We start from the raw sequence: 17,045 nt of genomic DNA on the forward strand, positions 1-17,045 counted from the left end.
ATGGGCGTGCGAAGCATCGTTCCCGCACTGATGCTTCGTCTCAACAAGGATCAAGAATGCTACGACTTTATTAAGTGGTGGGCTGCTGACAGGCCGGACTATGACTGGGGAGACACTGATCTCCCGTGCCTCGATATCCGGAATACCGATGTCTTTGAGCCTGTGGAGCAACTATGCGATCCATACCCTGATCTCAGCCACTTGGTTTGCCTGTGTCTCTTGAAAGTCAAACTGCTCTTCGATTTGATGAGGTTGGAGCAGTCAACTTCCAGCCTGGGTCCCAATGTACCTCGTGAGATTCTCGATCTCATTCAGTCGTCGGTCCCTCGGAGCCCGGTCGTCAGTGCATCTCGCGATATCATGACTGGTGACGGCAATATTCGCCAGACTATGATTGAAAAATTGAAGTCACAGATCGGTGTCGTGTACAGGGCAGTCCAGGAGGCCAACAAACATTTCTGGCCGGCTTTTGCCGATGCTGAAGAGTATCTTGATGAATTTCCTTCGGCGTTGGTGGAATGAGGAATTAGCCCCGCTGGCGGACAGTGACTGGGAGTCTTTATTCATCATCTTAAAGAATTATTCTTTATTGCTTTAGATCCATCTTTACAAAAACATCAATCTATTTTTGGCGTGTTCCGTCAATTTCATAGTTTCCAACTGCCTTTTACAAGTTCACGTCCAAGGAGCACGTGCTCCACTCCTGCCGATGAAATATATAGTCAGACATAGTCATGCGCTCTGTCAGTACGTCCTTCTTACATCGTTTTACAAGTAAACGAATAAATCGACCAGTTCTATATAAATTGACTACAACCATCATCGTACCATCAAGCAGCATTGATTATTCCACTTTCCATCTAGATGGCGCGACCGACCGTGATTAGCGTCTCCGGGGTAATCAATCTCCAGCATGTAACAGCCCTAGGCAGAGGGCCCTCTTGTCTGAGACGGATCTTCAGATAAATCACTCCACGGGTTCTCTCTGAATCGAATGTTTCAGCCTCTTCTCCTTATGACCCCGCCATGCGAAGCGAGGCCCCGATCTTTGGCGGTTAGTCCGCAGCCAGCCGCAATCGGCATTTGCTACGATGATGCCCCAAGGTAACTGGACAATCTTTTGCATAGATAGAGCTATGTAATGACCGTTTCTTCGTACTTATGTACAGTGAGCTGATCATCAGCGTACCTTGCATGGTCTAAGTATAGATATCTCTACTAAGCTATTGTCAGAATCGCCATCGAGCTGATCTCGGGGGTTATCGCCTGTCAGATCTCATTTTTCCTTTTGAAGGTGTATGGAGAGAGCACAAGCGCCCAACCCAACTTGCATTGGGCGGCCCACCATTAAAACAACGGCATGAGTACTTTGTAGCCGACCTCGAAAATATATTATACTTTGTAAGAAGCCCCCATTTACTGATTATTGGATCTTACCCATAGGCTTATTCGTACAATGAATAACCAGTAGAACGGTCGTAGATAACAGTAACTTGTGCCCGTGCAAAGAGAATAAAAAAGTGTGGACGGGTCCCCGTGCACAACCAAATGTTTATCCAAAGCTCGCCATCCGTGGAGCATCACAACGCCTCACCTCCTCTCTGTCCACCGCCAACCAACACCACCCCTCCCCCTTGGGCAGCCAGAGACTATGGATTGATTCGCTATGTGCTGCTTATGGCCTCCTGCTGACTCTTCCTCTCAACACGGCAGCCTGCATGAGATTCACCCGGCAATGAGTCCTTGACTCGTCGATACGCCAGTAGGTCACTTTCCTCCCCCAAAAGAGCAAAGGCCGACCCCAGGCCGCCCGTTCTTAGTTTATTTTTCTTTGCCTTTTTCGCCCACCACCTCATCGGGCATATCACACAATGCATTATCTCCAAACTAGAAGACCTTGCTAACCGCGCCTTCCGACCCCAGTGGCATCTCATCCGGCCAAAGCTGCTGGCCCCGGCCAGCAAACACCGTTGCCCCTCATCCCTGACGACCTTAAATCGGCGTCGCATCACAATCTCACATCCCCCTCGGAGTGGCGAGGCACGCGATCTGCCCAGTCCACCCCAATGCACAGCCGTGAACCCTCCGCGGTTCGTGGACGAGCCGCCGACCCTTCCGCTCTAGTCCCGACCCTCCAAGCCCGCCGCGGCCACTCCGGTTCCAAGAGCCCCGACGTTTCAGCTGGTCACCCTGCAGGTTACGATGTGGGATTGGAAAGACGACCGTCCAACTCCTACGGCCACCACCGCCAGACCTCCATCGTTCATGGCATGCAACATTCGCGCAATCCGAGCATGGCCGGTTCGACTGCTTCCACCAGCCCGCTCAGCCCGGAGTTGATTGCGTCTCTCGGTCGCGGGGGGTTCGACGAGGCTACCGTACCTACAAAGCTGGATCAGTTGGATCCTCATTCGAACTATCAGAGCCCTGGGATGCCGGCTGGTCATGGTGTGCCGGGGACACTGAGCACCATTCAGGATAATGATGCTGACGACACGATGAATGGGAGTCCTGCGAGCGTGATACACAAACGGATGAACTCGGGGGGAACGATAGGAAGACGGGATCGGTCTCATAGTCGCTCACACTCGAAGCATCATTCGGAATCGAAGACGGTGGGGGAATATGCGCTGCATCATCTTTTCAACTCGGTATGGATCAAAATATTGCAGGCGTGAATGGGAGAATGCGAGGAACGGTTGACGACAGTGCTGACATGACGTCTTCTGAATAGTTCGTTGGCAAGGCTGAGAGCAAGATCAACCAGGCTATTTTGAAGTTGGGGGAATCGGATGCCCCCGTGGAGGAAGTATGCGGACCTGGCGCAGATCCCAACTTTGATCAGTTGATCTCGGCCTTGGGACATATTGCGAGACAGAAGCCAAAACCTTTGATTGATACCATTATGCTGTGGCGGAAGAGTAAGGGTGATGCAGCTATCACTGCGAGGCAGATGACGAATGAGCTGGTATGTTGCGTCCTTAGCCCAGTTGCTAGCAGACAGGAAGAAATCCTTGGGATACACTAGTGGTAAAAGATGAGATGGCTAACTTTGGACGGTACCGTGATCTAGCCCAAACCAGTGATGGCAGAAAACGGAGTGCTCATGCGTCGAAACACCGAACCGACGCAAGCACCTGGCGACCCTGTCTCAGCAGATCGTCCCCAACCGCCAACAGCTTTCTTGAGTCGCCATGACGATGTCGCGCTGGTCGAGCGCCGGGCCACGGTCTCTGTGTATCTGGTCTGCCGAGTATTGATTGAGATATTCAACCAGAGTAGCCTCGCCTCGATCACCCTGGACATGGCAGATCGCCTGGAAGACATCGTCTTCGGTCAGATCAAGACAGTCGACCCCGATCAAATCTCCGCATCTCCACTTCGCATGGCTAACTGGAGGATCTACGGCCAGCTGCTCGGAATTATGAGTGAATTGAACTTCACGAGCGTGGCCAACCGTTTCCTAACGGAACTCGACAAATACCAAAAGGATGAAGCGGCCCGCGGTCCCACACGCGATGGCGATGCGAAGGCCGAGCTACTGATTCTGGGAATGAGAAACCTACGTCTGCCTACGTCTGCAGAAGGCTGGCCCAAGTCGTGTGATTTTATGCGATCTGTGGCACGCTTGTTCGTCAATGCCCACGGCCAAAAGATCAAGCAAGCCTATTGCTACGTCATTGAGAAGCTTCTGCTCCCAGTGGCTGCCAACCCGATTGCTGATCTATCATTGCCTCGATGGAAGGAGTTTTTGGACATCGTTCAACCGCGTTTGGCGCAATTACTCACTAAACCCCGGCATTGGGCTGCCGCCTTCTCCTTGAATGTGTTGCTGTTGTGTATCTCTAATAAAGAGACATTTGCTTCTCAATGGCTGTCGATGATTTCGAGCTTACCAGCACGTCTGAAGGATCGTCCCACGCGTGCGCCAGCTTTGCATGCCATCTGCCGTCTCGTGTGGACCTACTTCTTCCGTTATTCGGACTCCCCTACGACGACCCTCCGTAAGGTGGAGGAGGTGGCTAAGATTGCCCTGCCTACAGGCAAGAGGACTTATCTAAGCGCAGAGCCGGCCTTTGCGGACCCCCTCATCCAATTGATTCGAATGATTGGATTCAAGCACCCCGACGTTTGTTTCCGGAGCATCATATTCCCTCTGATTAACTCGGACCTGTTCCTCTCCGGCCGGGAAGTAAAGATTGAACAGATGGAGCCGGAGAAGATGGCCATTGGTATTCGTTCGTTTTTGGCTACCATGACTGATCTTGAAACGAGTGATCAGCTGTGCCCTCCCTTCCCGACGGGCTCACTTCCCAACCCCTTCATGGATAACTCTACACCTGCGTACTTCCATCGCTCCCAGCTGCTCACCGAGCCCAAGGTCGGAGCCGCTGCTCAAAAGCCGGACCCTTCCTCACCTTCCCCCGTCAACATTTCTAGATTGAGCGATAACGTGAAAGAGTACTACCTTCGCTTCTGCGAAGTACTTGGCAAGATTACAATTCTTTGCGATAATACCTTTGGCGGCCAAGCAGTCTTGGACGAAAAGTTTGGTGGCACCACCCCTAAGACTCCCATCACTGAGGCATTCGGCTTTGGCCGGCGTGACGACCATATGAGCACAGTGGATCAGAAGCAAGGATTTTATGACCTGCTTCACGTGGCTGTGCAAGCTTTGCCTCGCTGCCTCTCCGATCATATCCCCTTTAACTCTCTCATCAACCTACTTTGCACTGGAACCGCCCATGTGCAGTCCAACATTGCCACTTCTTCAGCGGAATCGCTCAAGGCGATTGCTAGACAGTCACATGCCCAGCAGGTGACTATTGGGTTTGCTCGATTTATCTTTAACTTTGATGCGCGGTATTCTACCATGTCTGATGAGGGCATGCTCGGTCCGGGTCATATTGAGTCGACCCTAAGGCTATATGTGGAGTTGCTCCGCATCTGGATTGACGAGATCAAGCAAAAGACCAAGGAAGCCGCCTCAGATCAGCTGGAGAAGTCTGTTTCTGGCAGTCGGGCTTTGCACCTGGATCTTTCGAGTGTTCTTGCGCATGTTGAGGAGATCGAGTCCCACGGACTGTTCTTCTTATGTTCACAGTCTCGACGAGTTCGCGCCTTTGCCATCAACGTTTTGCGGTTGATCACTGAGTTCGACAGCGCTCTGGGCAAGGAGAACACTCGGATCATTAGAATCCTAGAAGCCGATTCCCAGCAGATTCTCGATCTGAATGATGAGCAGCTCACCGTTGCTGAGCGTAGCCGCATTCAAAAGGGTAAAAGGCGGAGTGCCTCCCAGAACACCCTCATCGAGCTCTGCAGCAGTGAGGTCTCCTACGATTCTACTCTGTGGGCTAAAGTTTTCCCGAACATCATCCGGGTCAGCTTCGAGACTTGTCCCTTTGCCGTGACTCTGGGACGAGAGATTGTCTGTGCACGCCTTGTCCGCATGCACAAGATGATCACTTCACTGGCGGAACGAACAAGACATCCGCAGTACTCTCCCGTAGACATTTATCAGAATCGTCCTCTGGGACGGAGCAACATGACTGCGGAGATTTTGGTTGAGCAGTGGAAGTTGTACCTTGTCATGGCCTGTACAACTGTCACTAGCGTCGGTGCCCAGTCCCAGAGTCAGTTGGCGAATGCTCAGCATGCACGAAAAGCTTCCAAGGGAGCTCAATCTTCCGATAAGATCAGCTCGGCACGAAGTCTGTTTGCATTTGTCATTCCCCTTCTCTCTGCCGAGCGGGACTCTATCCGCAATGCCATCGTGGTCGCCCTTGGTGCGATTCACAAGAACCTGTATCGCACTCTTCTGGAGTCCCTACAGTATGCGGTTACAACCTGCAATGAAGAGGCCAAGATCCGTATCGGCACACATCATCGCACCCCTAGTAGTCCTCAACGGAATCGGAACACGGACCGGTTGCGGACCGAAGTCACCCACGTCTACAAACTAACATCACACTTCTTGCGTGAGCCAGAAGTCTACAACGACGACTGGATCGTCAATAACATCATCACATACGCCAAGGACCTCCGCATTTTCCTGAGTGACGCCGAGGTTCAGAATGACTGGGAATTCCAGCGCCTGCGTTTCCACTACTGTGGCCTGATGGAAGAGCTTTTCGAAGGTGTCAACCGCACGAAAGATCCCTCTCGATGGATGCCATTTGAGTCTAGAAAGTCTGCCTTCTCGCTGATGGAGGATTGGTGTGGTTATTCACCCAACCAAGCCCAAATCACCGAGAGGGAAGAGCATATGCGCAAGTACGCCGCAGCCCAGCAGCATGACGGCGGCGAGATGAGGAACGCTGCTGCCGCAATGGAAATTGAGAAGAAGAACCTCCGTGCTGCGGCATTGAGTGCCATGGCTTCTCTATGTGTATGTGCTTGAGACTGTTACTGCTATGTTTGCATTTACTAACTCGAATCTATAGGCTGGACCGATTAGTATTACGACGGAGAGTGGTTCTGTACTCCAATTCGACGTGAGTCGCATGCTGTCGTGGATTGATATTATTTTCAACACGGTCAGCGATAAGTGGCATTCGATTGGACGTCGTGCGCTGAAGAACCTGATCATTCATAATAAGGAGCACTCGTACTTGATGGAGCGGTCCATTGAGATGTGTTATGTGGCTGAGCGACCAAAGGCACTCGAGAGTTACTTCGAGGTGTCAACCGAGGTGCTCATTGAGCATCCGGATTACCCACTTCAGTTCTGGAGGATCCTGGGCGCCGTGCTGGTCACTCTCGGTAGCCAGAAGCGCGAGATACGAATGAAGTCCGCTAAGCTCCTCCGACGACTTGAGGAGCGCCAGCAGAAGAGTTCTCGTCTCCAGGACTTTGACATCAGCATCTCGGACAAGACGACAGCGGTGTACAAGTTGGCACAGTTCGAGACGTCGAAGCGGCTCGCTATCCAGCATTCTGATCTGGCGTTTACTCTGTTCTCCGAGTTCTCGCTGCACTTCCGGAATCTGCGTTCTGACAGTCAGCGCAATATGGTTGCTGCTATTCTGCCTTGGGTGCAGGCGATGGAGTTGCAGGTCGATCCTAATGGTGGTCCGACGGCTTCGTCGTACATGCTGCTTGCCAATCTCTTTGAGATCACCATTCGCTGTAGCACTACACTGCCAAATCAGGTACAGGCCATGTGGCAGGCACTGGCCACAGGTCCCCACGGCGGCAATGTCCAGCTCGTCCTTGACTTCATCATCAGCCTATGCTTGGAGCGCAAGGAGCAGAACTTCGTAGAATATGCCAAGCAGGTCGTTGTCTTCCTCGCAGCCACACCCGCTGGGTCCAAGGTCATTGAGTTCTTCCTTCTGATGGTCATCCCCAAGAACATGGTACAAGAGCGCAAGGACCTCACACCGCAACCTCCAGACGTCAAGAGTTTGCCGTATGTCGCGGACTTGGGCACTGTGCTGCCCGTGGGCAACAAGCAGGCTGGTCTTTCTCTTGGACAAGTTGCTCTCATCTTCCTCGTTGACCTTATGGTTGCCCCCGTTACTCTCGCCCTGGAAGATGTGATCAAGCTGCTCCACGTTGTGCTCATCCTTTGGGACCATTACACTGTCACTGTGCAAGAGCAGGCTCGAGAGATGCTGGTTCACCTCATCCACGAGCTCGTTGCTGCAAAGTTGGCGGATGACGCCCCTGCGGAACACCGTCAAGCTGTTGAGGACTTCGTCGAGTCGATCCGTCAGAGTGACAGCGCCGTCGTCTGGGAATACGAGGAGAACCAGGGTAAGGACGAGGAGGCAGACGATCGCCGTGTACCGACGGCCATGGCGACTGTGACTCGCGAGGTTGTCAAGTTCTTCAGCTTCGAGTATGAAGGCGTAGGTGATCTGTGGGCCAAGGAGGCGCTGTATTGGGCGACTTCCTGCCCCGTGCGGCATCTGGCATGTCGTTCGTTCCAGGTATTCCGTTGTATCTCAACGTCGCTGGATTCGCGGATGCTGGCGGATATGCTGGCTCGACTGTCGAATACCATCGCCGATGAGGAGGAGGACTACCAAACCTTCTCGATGGAGATCCTGACCACCCTGAAGATCATCATCAGCTCTCTTGCACCAACGGATCTCTTGCATTACCCACAACTGTTCTGGACGACTTGTGCGTGCCTCAACACAATCCACGAGAGCGAGTTCATCGAGAGTCTTGGTATGTTGGAGAAGATCCTTGATCGGATTGATCTTAGCGACCATCTTGTTGTGACGCAGCTGTTGGAAGGCCAGCCCCCCAAGTGGGAGGGTGGGTTCGACGGTCTCCAGGACTTGGTTTTCAAGGGACTCAAATCATCCGAGTCCTTCAGTCGTACCTTGGACGTTCTCCATCGCTTGAGTGGACTGCCAAATAACGAGCTCATTGGAGACAGCACTCGACAGCTGTTCACCATTCTCGCCAATCTTCCCTTCTTCCTTGAAAGCTTCGACCAAGGATTCAAGGATCAAAAACCCATTATGCATGCTAGCCTGCTTGCTCGAGTCGCAGAGAATGAGCGCTGTCCCCGACTGGCCGCCTCGTTGTTTGGATTTGCCAACCAGCAGTACAAGACCGAGGGTGTCTTCCTAGACCACATCATCACGGAGATCAAATCGTACTACTTTCCGCAGCTCGATTTCCAGTGCTTAATCTTCCTCATGGGCTTGCTCACCAACACGACTGATTGGTTCCGTATCAAGACAATGAAGATTCTCTGTGTCTTGATTCCCGAGGTGGACATGCGCCGGAATGAAGTGACATGCCACGGTCCCGACCTCATTTCTCCATTGTTGCGTCTGCTTCAGACCAACCTCTGCCCACAAGCTCTCGGTGTTCTGGACAATATCATGACTGTCTCTGGGAATCCAATGGAGCGACATCATCTCCGCATGAGCATGGCATCTGCAGTCTCATCTCGGGCCATTCGCAAGGAATATGAGCGGATCCAGAGTCTCTACGGTATCCCCGAAGAGACTGGTTGGTCCGTCCCTATGCCTGCGACACAGTCAAGCATGACCCGCAACAACGTCCACGCTGTGTTCTACACGTGTGCTGATTCGGACAACATGATTGTGGAGGATACCATGACGCCTGATGTTGAGTTCCGGGCGGATGAGTTTAAGGACACATTCTTCCCGATGAGAGCAGACACCATGAAGTCCATCGACACACAGACCGACGGGAATATGGGTGACATCGTTCAGAAACTGGATAGCCTGGACGACTTCTTTGAGGAGACAGAGTCTACCGTACCGTCTCTCAACCCGGTAGCCCCACCGATGCTACGTGGGTTTACGGGAAGCTACGTCGATACCAACGCCCATCTGTACGACCAGCAGACTGCACCTATCCTACGAAAGTCTCTTGCACGAACGGGCTCTACATCATCTTTCCACAACGGTCTGGCTGAGTCTCGCCCTGCCAATTTCCGTTTCGATGGTCCTGGCATGCACTCTCCAATGAATCCACCACCTCACAGCTCACAGACACTCCGCCCTGTCTCCCACACTCGTTCGGTGACCTCTCCCGCAAACAACCTCTATGTCCACACGCAACAACCGATACCACACGGTACACCACCAGTGGCCCTGCACGAATCGGCATTCCTCTCGGACGATGAGGTTGAAGACGCATTTTCTGACCTTGACGTCAAACGAGGACTTCATCCCCCAATGCCTCCCATGGTGCGCAGCGCTACGGATGGCTCTCACTCTCTCGAGTCCATGATCCGCAGCGGCATGCGGCGGCTCACCGGCGGTGCAGCTAACAACCGCGAGAAGGAACGTCAGCGTGATCATCTCCGCGCCCAACACCGTGCCATGGTCCAGACAGCGAACTCGCCCCGCGTGCCCAAAGTCCCGGAGGAGTATCTCACAGGCCCAACCAGTCATCCTACATCCCCGAGGTCATAGTTCACACATCAATATCTCCAACCCTCCTTTCAACGTGCACATTTCCGCTTCTATCTTTGATTCTGTCTTTGCTGTATTCGGCCTGGGGCATTTCTGGGGCGTTTGGATTGAGACCTCATCACATACATACCCTTTTTTTCTCGCCTTTTTCTTTTCTCCATCTTCTTGAATAATTTTGCGAGAAGTCTACCATCCTTTAATGTGGATATTTGTATATTACTTGTCGCACATGGTTGTTCGGTAGACCAGTCTTAGTTTCGAGGTTTCATAGAATTGAAACAAAAACATACATTCTTCAAATACTTCCCAATTATACTGGTGTCTTCTGAAACGGTCTCTTAGTCTAAAAGCCCTCTAGTCCCCAGACTTGCACCCTCGAACAGTGATTGGATTATCTTCAAGACTTCGTATGGACAACCTGTAGCACTATGTATGCCTTTTCCCCTTTGCCGTGTACCTCGTGGTCACAGATGCACGGATCCCCCTCACTCCAAATTGCCATTCATGAACTTCCAGGACATCATGAACAGACGAATAGCGCCGTCAACCCCCAGGATTCGGACCGAATTTGTAAGGTTTTGAATGGCATCTTCAAAGTATTCCTGGTCAGAGGGCTTCCCACCGGGGATATCCCGAATCAGGTTGACACTAATGCCTCTTGAATGTCCGTCCATGGGACCATGGACTTCCACACTTAGCCAGTAGCACGGCGGCTCAAAATGCTCGATCATGAATCGAAACTGGAAGCGATACTGGACAACACCGGGTCGCTCGACAATCCCTCTTATTCCGAAGACCGCCATCTAGGTAGAAGAGTTGGGTTAGTAGGCATCATTGATAGATTCCAGAGCTGTGAAGAGCTGAATTTCTCACAGACCTGGTTCTCCTTGGTAACTGGCTTCGTCAGAAGATCGGCAGAGTCCCAGACAAGCTCGCAGGTATCATAGATCACTTGGTTCGCGCCATTGTAGAAGAGGAAGCCGAGGCCGGATTTTATCACGTCCTGGCGGCGGTGCACTTCGCCAGTAACAACAGGCTTCATGATTTCTTCGATTGGTCTTGTGGATGAAGAGAATGAATTTTTGTTTGTTTTTGCTCGTTGGTAGATGGTTGAAGATGTGGTTGTCGAGACGAGGAAAAGAGGAGAGGCAATCGTCAACCATACGCAGCAATTGCTCCATCAACGACATCATAGTCTACATTTATGGCTAAATAGTATTCTCTTGAATTATTGAGATCTGTAAGTACTAATAAATTCACAATTAGCTGCATAGGAAGCAGTCATTGGTATCGCTATGCTTGCCAGTGGAACGGCGGCCTTTTCGAGCATTGAAAGGTATCATGTTGCATGCCCATTCCATGGGTCTTCAGAGCCCTTTTTGTATATTAGAAGCTGCAAAAATTAGGCCCTTGCTCGTAGCATATAGGTCAATGGCCTGAACCCAAAGCACATTGCTCCAATACTAACGATCACCATCGATTGTATAGTTCCGGCTTATCGCCTATCACCACGTGACCACACGGGCCAGATGCGGAGCTTCCCCGCAACCAAGACTTCCCCCGGACCAGGCACCTAGGCATCGTTGCACCTCGGAAAGCCACGGCCCTGGGGATAGGCATCCGGTCCGAGGCCCTGTTTAAATACTCCCGGGCCTCTCCTCTGCATGTTGCTGCTTGCTGCTCTTCATTCTGACACTCCGATATCACCGAGCTGTCCTTTTTTCCTTTGGAGCCCTTCCGCACCGGCAGAATCACGCCATGAGTGTCCGTATTGCCTCCTCCGTCCGTAGAGTGGCCCGCCTCCACACCGCGGGTGTTAACCGACGCTGGCCGTCCAGCTTTAGCTCGGCGGGCTTGGCCCGAGCATTCTCAACAACACAGCACCGCGACGCAACATGGGGGTTCGTGGGATTGGGCCAGATGGGTATGTTCGGTGGAAGCTGGAAACTGATGGGCACCTGATTGAGGACCTTGTCGAGTTAGCCTGATTGTTCATTAGACTGACGCAATAATAGGGTATAACATGGCCAAGAACCTGCGGGCCAAGATCCCCGCTTCTGATACGCTGATCGTCCGCGACGTCAACGAGGAGGCCGCAAAGCGGTTTGTCGCGGAGGCTCAGGAGGCCGCTCGGAGTAACGGTGCTGGCGCCGACGAGGGCCGAGTCGAGATCGCTGAGAATGCCCGCGAAGTCGCGGAGAAGTCGGTGAGTGCAGTATTTTTGACCCATATATGATGGGTTTGATGGCCGTATTGCGATCTTCAAAAAGCTCGTCGAACGAGCATGTCCCCGTTTCTATAAGCAAAGATTAGGTCGCTGACTGCAATATGTAGACTGTGATGATTACCAGTCTGCCCGAGTCGCAGCATGTCATCGAGGTGTACCACTCGATTCTCAAACAAGGAGAGCTTCCTGCGCTGGAAGAAGAGCGTCTGTTCATCGATACGTCGACTATTGATCCTGTGACGTCAAAGGATATTGCGGCTGCCATCCAAACCACTCAGACTGGCCGATTCGTGGATGCCCCAGTCTCTGGGGGTGTAGTGGGTGCACGGGCAGGCACGCTGTCATTCATGTTCGGTGCTTCCTCGCAATCCGATCAGTTCCTGGAGCGTGTACGGGGAGTCCTCGCTTTCATGGGGAAAAAGGCCTGGCATCTCGGTGAGCCAGGGGCTGGTGTGTCGGGCAAGCTGGCGAACAATTACATGCTGGCCATCAACAATATTGCCACGGCCGAGGCGATGAACCTGGGTATCCGCTGGGGACTTGACCCTAAGAACTTGGCCGATATGATCAATTCCTCCACGGGACGCTGCTGGCCCTCCGAGGTCAACAACCCAGTGCCTGGGGTAATTGAGACAGCTCCGGCTTCTCGTGGATACGAGGGAGGCTTTGGGGTTAGCCTCATGAACAAGGACCTGCGTCTGGCCCTCACTGCTGCTGAGAAGTCTGGTACTCCTCTGGCTTTGGGTAATCAAGCTCGGGAGGTTTACAATGCAGTTGAGGAAGCCCATCGGGGCAAGGACTTCTCGGTTGTTTATCAGTGGCTGAAGGGCAAGTCTGTTCCTCAATAGAGACAAAATCTATTCTATGTCTTTATACTGCCTGTTGGCCTGTCCTCTATTCATCTGTTTTATATGTCCTGGATGGACCCATGGGCCTTTTGATCCCTGCGCTTTACGATAGATGGGAAGGTTTGATATCACTTCGCCAAATATTACGATATTCAATATGATATGATGACTTACAGACTAGGCTTCTTTGTCTTCCACTCCTGGTTCTTTTCACGGGGGTTTGGAGTTCTGCGTGGTTTTATCCCAAGTCCTTTGGTGCTTGCCCTAGCTCCACGCATTTATACTTCCAGAGTCTGCTTCACTTGATTTATTTCCACGGATCTATAAAACCACGCCTTCATGGCCGGCTTCATGGCTCTATACAAAGATCATTCTGCTATACAACTCCGCCATCAGCAGTACTTGAGCGTCACGAGGATCCCCTCGACGTCCTTTTTCTTGATCTCCGGATTTCTTTTCTTCTTTTCTTTTCTTCCCTCCGCACCTCTCCTCTTCACCCTCTCTCTCGTCGTTCGTTTTCGTTCCCATCGTTACAAGGCTACTCGATCAATTGTCGGTGCCAGTATCGTCGTTCATTTTTCTTCTCCTTTCATACTCTTTCTCTTCCGTCCTTTCCTCTCTACCCGCTCCCTCTTTCCTCCGTCTCCTTCACCCGTCGTTTCCTTAACCGCTCGTTCCCTTGTCGTTCCTCCCTCGTCTCTCAATTCCTTCCGTTCCTTCCTCGTTCGCAGTCGTCTCGCTGTGAATTTACTCTCGTTCATCTCTGCTCTCTATTCTCACCTCCATAATCTACATTCTCATCTCACCCCATTCCCTCTCATTCCAGCCCTGATCATCTCTTCTGGGTTCTCATTCAACCCCAGACCTGTCGTTCTCCGATCAATTGCTGTCAGGCAAGTCAATTGGCTTCGTGCAGTTGATGTGAGTATTCCCACTTCTATTCTCTGCATTGTCTCATCCCAATTGCCTCCTCACTTGATGGACCTTACTGACAGTGATGATCCAGCCATTGGAACTGCGTCTTCCTCAATTTCTAGAAGCAGTCAAAGGTAAGCAACTCCACCCCTTCAACTGACGCAATTGCATTGTATGCTACAAGCATTCCCTGCCCTTTCTGTCATCTGTGCTTCTCCAATTCCATCTCGAATGTCTTCAATTCCATCTGGCTTTCGTTCTTCGTCTTCATCGCCTCAATTCCGCTTGCTCGACAGCATTTATGCTGGCTTACTAACATGGACTACAACCACAGTTTCAACTGGGTTTAAGGCAACGTTCAGACAATGAATCCTCAGTCTACCCAGATCACCACTCCCTCCGGAGCTGTTCCGGGGACCAATGGCATGGTCAGCCCGATCCACTTGGAGCCTCGTACTCCTTACCCATATGGCTATCCTCAAGGTGCCAACATGCCGGTTCATGGGAACACTGGCCCAATGCCTCAGTTCGTTCCCGCTCCCAGTATGGGCTTTCAGGCTCATTGTGCCAATTCTGGTGGCAAAGTTCGAGCACCTGTTCCAATGAACATAATCCCCAACATGAACGCCAACATGAACGCCAACATGAACGGCGCCTTGAACGGTCCCATTGGCTGGTCGAATGCCAACGGCAGTATGTACAAAACTTCGTTCGTGCCTTACCCGAACACGCCATTCTACAATGGCATGCAACAGATGTCATCATTCCCTTCCGGCTCTGTTTCGACCCCGGTGAGCATGCACCCAGCTAATACTCCGATGGTGCATGGGGATTACCACTGGCAATACATGATGAATTATGGCTTCCCCAATCACTCCGTCAACCAAGATTCATGGACTGCCTTCAATGGGCAACATGGACCCAACAGCGAAAACACCATGCCTATGAGCTGTTTCAACAGAGGTCAGTACAATCCTGGTATGGACAGTCCCACTCTTCTGGGATACCCATATGGAAACATGTATCCGCAGACGGTATCTAACGTGCCTTTCTCAGTCCAAGTGATGAGAACGGAAACTGGATATGCTGCACAGGACATGGAGGCTCTCACACAGCAAGAGCCCGCGATTCCTCGGGCAGTGCGAGCCATGTGGAGCCCCCAGTCCGAGCTGAGTCTCGCCAAATGCCTCGAGAACCGCGAGGGCATCACCAACGTCTATATCCGAGGCTTCCTTCCGGACACGACTGATGAGATCCTTCATGCATATGCTGCTCGCTTCGGCGAAATTGAACGGTTGAAGGCCATCGTTGACCTCGAGACGGGTCTTTGCAAGGGGTATGTGATATGGAAACTTCAATCATCTTCCGCCTGATTGATGCTGATCCCGATTTTCACAGCTTCGGATTTGTCCAATTTCGCGATTACACGTCCTGTGAGAACTGCATTCGCGCGTTCTTCTATCTTGGCTACCAAGCTAGTTATGCCCAGAAGTCACGTAACTCTCGTCTCAAGGAGTTGGAGGACCGATCGTCAACCAACATCTATTGCACAAACATCCCGCATGACTGGGCCGAAGTGGTAAGCTGGCGAAATGTTTCTTTGTTGTAACTACCGAGACTGATTGATCCCGTTCTTCTAACAGGATCTTCGTGCTCACTTTGAGCCCTACCGTGTCGTGTCGGAGAAGATCAGCCGAGACGAGGTGACCGCCGTGAGCAAGGAAGTGGGATTTGCTCGGTAAGGAAATGATAACTACTGCTTAGATCTTGATTCTTGTTCTTGAACTGAACCCCAACCTACATAGCTTCGAGACCCGTGAGATCGCCGAGGCCGTCTTGGCCGAGTTCCACAATGTGGTGGCCGGCCCGAAGAAAGCGAAGTTGCTGTTGCGCTTTGCGGACACCAAGGCCCAGAAGTTGCTGAAGCAGCAGAGCAACGAGCGTCGCGCATATCGGACCCGTGAGTACAATCAAGCGGTTGGAATGCAGCAGGGTTCGACTCCATCGCCCACCGTTCGACGCCCTCGACACCCGAATGCCCACATTACGCCCGATTCTCAGCAGAGCATCAACATTTCTCCGGATCAAATCAGCTCCAACTGGACTCCTGCAACCTCGATCTCACCCACGTAAGTTGACATGGGAGAGTTGATGATTGAAAAGGGGGTTGTTGGTGACACCTTTACTGACAAGCCGTTCTAGTTACGCTTTGATGAAGAAGCATGGAAACGGTGCGCCACGCAATGCTCCGGTTCAAAGCCTGTCCGCATTGCAGAACACCACGATGTACCGAGAGGGGTTCTTGCATCGTCGTTCCATGACTGAGATCTCGGGCTCATCCATGACACCTCGACCCGGCTCTCCTGATCTCGAGCCTCGTTCGTACATGTCAAGCCCCCGAAAGGAGAACTTCAAGGCTGGCTCAATGTCCCCGATTCCATCTCGAATGGCGCTTACTGTTCCAACCCCCGGGTCTTGCGCCTGAGGTTTCAGCGTCAAATCTGAGTCAAGGCCCAAGCGAGACCAGGTAGAAACCGTTCGATTCTTGTTCTTATCTTCGATCTGCGACATGCGTTAATCGTACACATCATGTACCACGATGTATGATTGTGAAACAGTTTTTTTTCTCCAGCTCTTTGTCCTACCGAACTTGTGTTTTGATGATGTTTTCATCGGCAATGATTTGCTCTTTGTTTCTTTTCTTTTCCCCTTTTCGTTTTTCTTCGTGCAGCTATCTGGGAAGATCATGTCTTTTCGCAGTATCTGTTCGAACTTTATGTCTTTCATCATTATCCCCCCAGTGTCGCTGTGCTTTTTACATCTTTATCCCCCAGCATCTCTATGCCTTCCATCTTTTCCCCCCAGTGTCGTGTTCTTGCAAGCTGTCCAGGCCAATATGGTTAGTATGACATTATTAGTACGAGTCCCATGCTTATGGGAATGACGGAAATGACCCGTGAATGACAAAGATATTATTAACAATTGTGCAAAGTAGACACACCATTGATCTATAAATCTAGGAACTCGACTGCAAAGCTCCCAGGAATCCATGCGTAGGTATTTGGGTAGCCGTTTCCCGTGTCGCGCTAGCTGGCCGTGGCTGGTCTTGACTTCAGCTTTCACAGGTTCAAAGTTACTACA

At 51.7% G+C, this 17,045-nt stretch overlaps 5 protein-coding genes across 5 annotated transcripts; 4 read left to right on the forward strand and 1 right to left on the reverse strand.

The window, feature by feature from the left end:
• N7496_007522 (uncharacterized protein) lies at positions 1-522 on the forward strand (the record flags this gene model as incomplete). Its single annotated transcript, XM_056700451.1, has 1 exon — positions 1-522. One exon carries the CDS (start codon positions 1-3, stop codon positions 520-522), a length of 522 nt encoding a protein of 173 aa, XP_056555864.1.
• Positions 523-2,066: 1,544 nt separating this feature from the next.
• N7496_007523 (putative cell morphogenesis protein (PAG1)) lies at positions 2,067-9,914 on the forward strand (the record flags this gene model as incomplete). The annotated part of the gene is made up of 4 exons (XM_056700452.1): positions 2,067-2,651; positions 2,735-2,968; positions 3,074-6,391; positions 6,447-9,914. The coding sequence occupies 4 exons, from the start codon at positions 2,067-2,069 to the stop codon at positions 9,912-9,914; spliced, it is 7,605 nt and encodes a 2,534-aa protein (XP_056555865.1).
• A 485-nt stretch (positions 9,915-10,399) lies between these two features.
• N7496_007524 (uncharacterized protein) lies at positions 10,400-10,956 on the reverse strand (the record flags this gene model as incomplete). The annotated part of the gene is made up of 2 exons (XM_056700453.1): positions 10,400-10,717; positions 10,792-10,956. The coding sequence occupies 2 exons, from the start codon at positions 10,954-10,956 to the stop codon at positions 10,400-10,402; spliced, it is 483 nt and encodes a 160-aa protein (XP_056555866.1).
• A 716-nt stretch (positions 10,957-11,672) lies between these two features.
• N7496_007525 (3-hydroxyisobutyrate dehydrogenase) lies at positions 11,673-12,989 on the forward strand (the record flags this gene model as incomplete). The annotated part of the gene is made up of 3 exons (XM_056700454.1): positions 11,673-11,838; positions 11,930-12,120; positions 12,249-12,989. The coding sequence occupies 3 exons, from the start codon at positions 11,673-11,675 to the stop codon at positions 12,987-12,989; spliced, it is 1,098 nt and encodes a 365-aa protein (XP_056555867.1).
• A 1,280-nt stretch (positions 12,990-14,269) lies between these two features.
• N7496_007526 (uncharacterized protein) lies at positions 14,270-16,389 on the forward strand (the record flags this gene model as incomplete). Its single annotated transcript, XM_056700455.1, has 5 exons — positions 14,270-15,240; positions 15,303-15,483; positions 15,548-15,642; positions 15,710-16,033; positions 16,107-16,389. The coding sequence occupies 5 exons, from the start codon at positions 14,270-14,272 to the stop codon at positions 16,387-16,389; spliced, it is 1,854 nt and encodes a 617-aa protein (XP_056555868.1).
• Between the last annotated feature and the right edge of the window lie 656 nt (positions 16,390-17,045).

This window comes from Penicillium cataractarum (genome assembly GCF_028827025.1).
Source record: "Penicillium cataractarum strain IBT 29864 chromosome Unknown utg000005l, whole genome shotgun sequence".
NCBI lineage: Eukaryota > Fungi > Ascomycota > Eurotiomycetes > Eurotiales > Aspergillaceae > Penicillium > Penicillium cataractarum.